Source organism: Egretta garzetta, unplaced genomic scaffold (genome assembly GCF_000687185.1).
Source record: "Egretta garzetta isolate BGI_Z169 unplaced genomic scaffold, ASM68718v1 scaffold26, whole genome shotgun sequence".
Taxonomy (NCBI): domain Eukaryota; kingdom Metazoa; phylum Chordata; class Aves; order Pelecaniformes; family Ardeidae; genus Egretta; species Egretta garzetta.
The window spans coordinates 1121536-1126769 of record NW_009260070.1 but is presented as its reverse complement, the minus strand read 5'-3'; the positions used below and the strand labels follow the sequence as shown (position 1 = coordinate 1126769).

Sequence of the window (5234 nt, the reverse complement as noted above, 5' to 3'; positions counted from 1 at the left end):
GGGACAAGGGGAGGAAAACGTGGGGCTTTGGAAAGCAAAGTGTCTCCGTTATTACTGTTTTGTCTTGCAAGGTCAAAAGCCTCTTGGGACTTAATTGGGACCTAATTTAATTTTTTCACCCAAATCCAGATGGAAAACGTAACTTACCCATTGCTGTGACAAGTGAATCTCTGCACCGTTTAAGTGCAGTATTCCAGAAAGCAAAGTAAGCGCCGGTTTCTGTACGTAGCCTGCACGTAAAAATGAGTGAATCTCTACACAGGCAGTGATATAAAAAAAAGGTATAAAACCAAGATTCGACAAGTTTTCTGCACCAGTGAATGAAAACATAGCGTGGACGTGCTCCAAAAACTCGAGCCAGTTTCAAATTCCACGAGCGTGACAAGGGGCCAGTTAGGGAATTTTTACTAGAAACCCTCTGTTTACATAGTTAATTTACAACTAATATTGCTAATTACCTTTAGGAAATGAAAACTTTGAATCTTTAAAACGACAGCGATGTCTTCAGCTGATCTCCCCCCACGGGAATTTATGACCTCGCCAAGCCCTTCTCCGGGCTCTCCGGTGAGAGGAATACAATACACCGTGTATATATAGCAGCGAAACAGCTGATCTCGGTGGGACAAGATTACAATTTTTTCCAGCACATGTAACTGTGTGGATTTATACTCTCATTTTTTATTAGTAGCTTTATGTTTATTTTGGGGGGTTATTTATTTATCCTGGAGCTGACACTGTTTGTCAGTTTTAACAAACTTGCTCAGTTTGCTGGGATTAAACTTTCCTCTTTTGCAAGTTGATGGAAAGCCCACGTTTAGAGATCAAGGACCTGCAAAACAAATGCAGGAGCTCTGAGCAGCTCGGCTTGCCCTGCTTTATCCTGCAGCTATGTCATTTGGGCAATTATTAGCCCTAACAGCAAATCTCAGGAAATCAAACGGACAAGCACAGTCCTTGGCATTCCAATCCCAAATCTCAACTGGATATAAAAAGCTCAGAATTCAAAACCCATTAGAGAAGAAATCAGGATACTTGGTTTCAAAGGTTTAGTTTTAGGCCTAAAAGAAAGTGGAACCTGTTTCACGCTTCCCTGTGGTGTAAGGGCTTTCTCGGCGCAGCCAGCCAGTTCTCCGGGTAACAGTACATTTAGTATTCTGACAGGGCACAAAGCTGCAGGATCCAGAGATCCTTAGGGAAAACAGTGTGCGGCAAATTACCTTGCTTGGCAGTCGTATCTCCAGTTGTCAGTAGACTTAGGCAGGTGGTGGGTCATCTCGATCAACCGATTGCTATTTCTTTGAGGATTTAGTGGGCTCTTGCAGATAAGACAGCCATGGTGAGCACTGCACCTGAGTCAGGTAGAGGGGAAACTTGTTACTGTAATCCGAAATGCTAACACAGTTCTGGAACGGTTCTAATCAATCCTCAATCTCTTTATTTTAAGCTCAAGCTTTAATTGTCAGTTGCCTGACCTTCACACTCTTTGGACTGCTAGTGACTGCTCACCACACAGCATTTTTGTGATTCAAATGGTGATGTACAATTTATTTTATCTGTATTGTCTTCCTGAAGGGAAAATCCACACCAAGAAAGCCTCTATTCTGCAAGGCAAGGGTTCCATTCTATCCAGGAGCCCAGCCGAGAAAGCTTTCGTGGCCTGCCACCTAGTTTTTACCAGCCACCCGTCCAAAGCCAGTTATCACCAACAAAAACCCAGGACAGCCGTGAAACCTCTCCTATGAGTGTCCCCAGTTTCCCATCCGTTTCCTCTATGTGCCAGCCAACCATGTTTAACTACGAACGTCCAAAACACTTTATCCAGTCTAAGAGTGTGTGTCAAGGGCAGCAGCAGCCTCCGGGACCCGCAGCCGCTACCGAGTCAAGCAGACAAATCAAACAGTCCTCCATCCTAATCCAGCCTCGTAACCCAAGCGGGCAGAAATTCTCCTCCTCGTCATCGCTGAGCTCTTCAATCACGCTCTCCTCGCCTTCCTGTAGTGCCCCTAAGGAACCCACATATCCCGTCACACCCGCATCTGCGCAGTCTCCTGCTAGCTCATCATCTGGGCAACGGCTTATATCCATGCCTAACCAACCCCCCGCAGCATTCCTGTGCTCAGTGCTACCCTCGCAGCCCGACTATAACAGCCAGACTCCTTCTCCCATGGAGCCTCAGTAAGTATATACAGGCTTCTAACCTCCCCACGCTTCCCTCTGGCCTGGCCTCTCCCGTGCACTCACCATCCCAAACCCAACCACCCGGTGAAACACCAGCTCGACCGAAGCCGATGGTACAACTGCCATCGACTTCTGGCCTTTGAGGCTCTGCATGAATCGGGTTAGGAGGCTGAGCGCTTGCCCTCGGTGGCTGTGTGGGAGAGGCGGGTATCCACCCGGACTTGAACTGCACGGAAGTCGCGTCACGGGCTGCTGCGCGGGTTTTCTGGGGTAGGTGGAACAGTTTAGCTTGATTTGATTTGATGGGAACCTCTTGTTCAAGGGTATCCAGAACAGGAGATGGACACCAATCTCAAACAAATTTCTCTCAACAAACATGGCTTATGAACGGGAGGCAGGGAGGAAGGCAGTAGTATTTCCTACATATAAACAACTTTAAGATTCCTAGTTAGTCTGAGCAGTATTTTCAGGTGATGGGACTCCACGCTCACCTACGATACAGTTTTCATTAATCATACGTACTAACAGAAGGGCAGCTACTTGAAAATTCTACCCCTTCAGACCAAAGACCAAATTCTTTCCTGAATAGGTATTATATCATTTTGCCTTTGGGCTGCAATCCAAGTATCTCCCAAGGTCAGCGAGATCTCAAAGGGAGCTGGGGCTTGCCTTCTCACCAACTTGTATTCCTGCCAATATGAGCTGGAGGTCCTGGGGAAAGTCAGCGTAGAATACGCAGCAAACACCCAGCCGAAGATATTGGAAACACGATCGGGGCGGGGGGGTCCTGCTGGCGTGGATATAAAGTCAGGTTTAGGTGCCAGTTTGTATTCAGGAAATCTGAATGTTTCTGGGTTGTTTTTTTTGAATCGCAGCGCTGTGGGAAGCGGAAAGGTAAGACGGAGCGGGCTGGCCGGGGCACTCGGCGTGGTTCTTAAGAGTCCTGCGGGAGCGGGGGGCTTAGGTACGCGTTGGGAATAACCTCTGGGGTTTGTGTTTGTAGAGTGGGCTTGCTTGGTTTCATAGCAAAGGGCTTCGGTGCCTCATGATGCTTTTCAGATAAGCTGCGCTTAAATACGGGATCCTGTGAGTGGAGGAATTATTTTCCTAATCATGGAATTATTTTCCTAATCATAGTCACTGGGCAAATGGGGACGTGAGATGTATTAATCTGTTGGGCAAATTATTAAAGTTTTTAAGTCATAACTTGGGCAAGTTATGAAGTCCAAGAAGTGCAGGAATATGTACCAGAATTACAACATTCCTACCCTATTCTCATCAGCAGAACAAATTCCCAAGCAACAGGAGGATTTTGAGCAGAAATAACTGCTGAGCACAACTGCAGCATACGAGGCCCTGCTGCGTGTAATGAACCGGGTTAGATCCTGTCGGCACAGAGTGCTGTGGCCTCTAGTAGACCTTCGCAGCCCGTTTTGAGGGATGCTCCTCTCCCAGCACCTTTCAGAATCAAGCCCACTCTCTAACAGCAAGGCTTGATTGTGTCTCTTGACTGTGGATTACAGGATCAGGCCATGTGGGGGGTTGCAGCAAGGGCTCCCAAAGACCCAGCCTAGCGTGGGGTAAGCCTGGCTGTTGAACATCTGGACAGAAATGCCGTATGAGGTAGCTTTCTGGGGCCAAGAAGAAGAGAACAACTAATCAGCTATTTGTCCATACCTAATCAACTAGTTTGTGACCTTGTTGTGGATTTGCAGCACCCAGGGCCTTTCTAGCAGCTGAAATGGTAGAGGAATGCAGTTTTTGAGGGAGCACTTGCTCCTGGGCAGACGTGCGTTGCTCGGTGGAGTCAGTGGCTCTCTGGGAACACCACCAGCCTGACCGCAGGCAGGGGAGTCGGGGCGGGGGTAGGGATGCTGAGCAGCGACCCATGGCAAACTGCTGCGAGTGTTGCAGGGGGACACTTGATGACTTGGAAGACCACGATGCTTCCCCTTAAGTTTCTGATACTCAGTTACGTCACCCAGCCTGTCTATCTCCCAAATGCTTTACGGGTTCATTTGGGCCACCATCAGGTAGCAGGTTCACATTTTTGTGTGGTATTATACGAAGCTGTAGCAAACAGTCAAGCAGGCCTACAGGAATAACTTTGTTTTCTCTTCCTGCATGAGCAGTTACTCGCAACCAATGTATAACAAACAAGCTAGCATCAACTCTATGCAGAAGACATCAGACCAAGAAATTCGAGGAACAAAAGAGGCGCTCATTCAGGACTTGGAAAAGAAACTCCGATGCAAAGACAACCTTCTCCAGAATGGCAACCAGGTAAGGGAAATCTGCTGATTAAAGAACCCGTTTGCTCTGACTCCCGGTAGTGCAAGCAGGGATGCAGAGACTTGTTCTAGGTGCCCCAGAGGCTGGAGCGTCCAAAATGAGCTGGAAGCAGAAGGAAATGCAGGAGTAACACTGCCCAAACACCTTTACTTAGAATCTCAACAGATCTTAGAGCCATTTATGACCAGAATATTCTTTCAGTGCGAGATGCCTGAATCTTTCCATTAGATATGTAAAAAACCCATTTCCTCCAACAGCGACTCGATTTTTAATCATGGCTCAGGGCTGGTGCAACAGGTGGGGTTCTGAAAGATTTACATCCAGCCTCTTTGTTCCACAACACCCTCTGCACTGTTACTTTTGCTATTGGAATGCAAATAGCTGTCCTGGTGGGCCAGGTTCAGCTCAGCCCCCAGAAGACCCTTCCCAGTAGAAGAGCAGCACATGGTTAGCGCTTGGTGAAAGCTGGCCTGGATGTGTGGCAAGAGAGACAGTTGCTGTAAGCCCGTCTGGGCATCTACTGTGGCAACAGAGTGTCTGCATCTCCCGTGACTTCAGCAGGGGATGCGTTGACTCCTGAAAGCCATCTGATGCAGCAAGATGGCTTTGAGCTGCTGTTGCTTTTCCCTCTAACCCTGCCTTCTCGGCTGGCACAGACCATTCAAGCTGTCTTTGAATTTGTGCAATCAAATTAATAAGGCTAGGGTCAGGAGTAAGGTTCAGAGCCGTGGCACAAACTTGAACTCTGTGCTGGGGATCCTGCT

The 5234-nt window shown here is 47.9% G+C and overlaps 1 protein-coding gene across 2 annotated transcripts in view; it reads left to right on the top strand.

Annotated features, from left to right (window-relative positions):
* Positions 1–5234, top strand: part of MYOT (myotilin) — a 21491-nt gene that overhangs the window by 8405 nt on the left and 7852 nt on the right. The window contains exons 6-7 of one of the 2 annotated variants that reach the window (XM_009641223.2): positions 1573–2175; positions 4311–4461. In XM_009641223.2, coding sequence (XP_009639518.2) covers positions 1573–2175; positions 4311–4461 — 754 coding nt within the window. Of the gene's footprint in view, positions 1–1572; positions 2176–4277; positions 4462–5234 lie in introns of those variants that run through there. The other variant, XM_009641221.2, reaches the window with a different exon arrangement.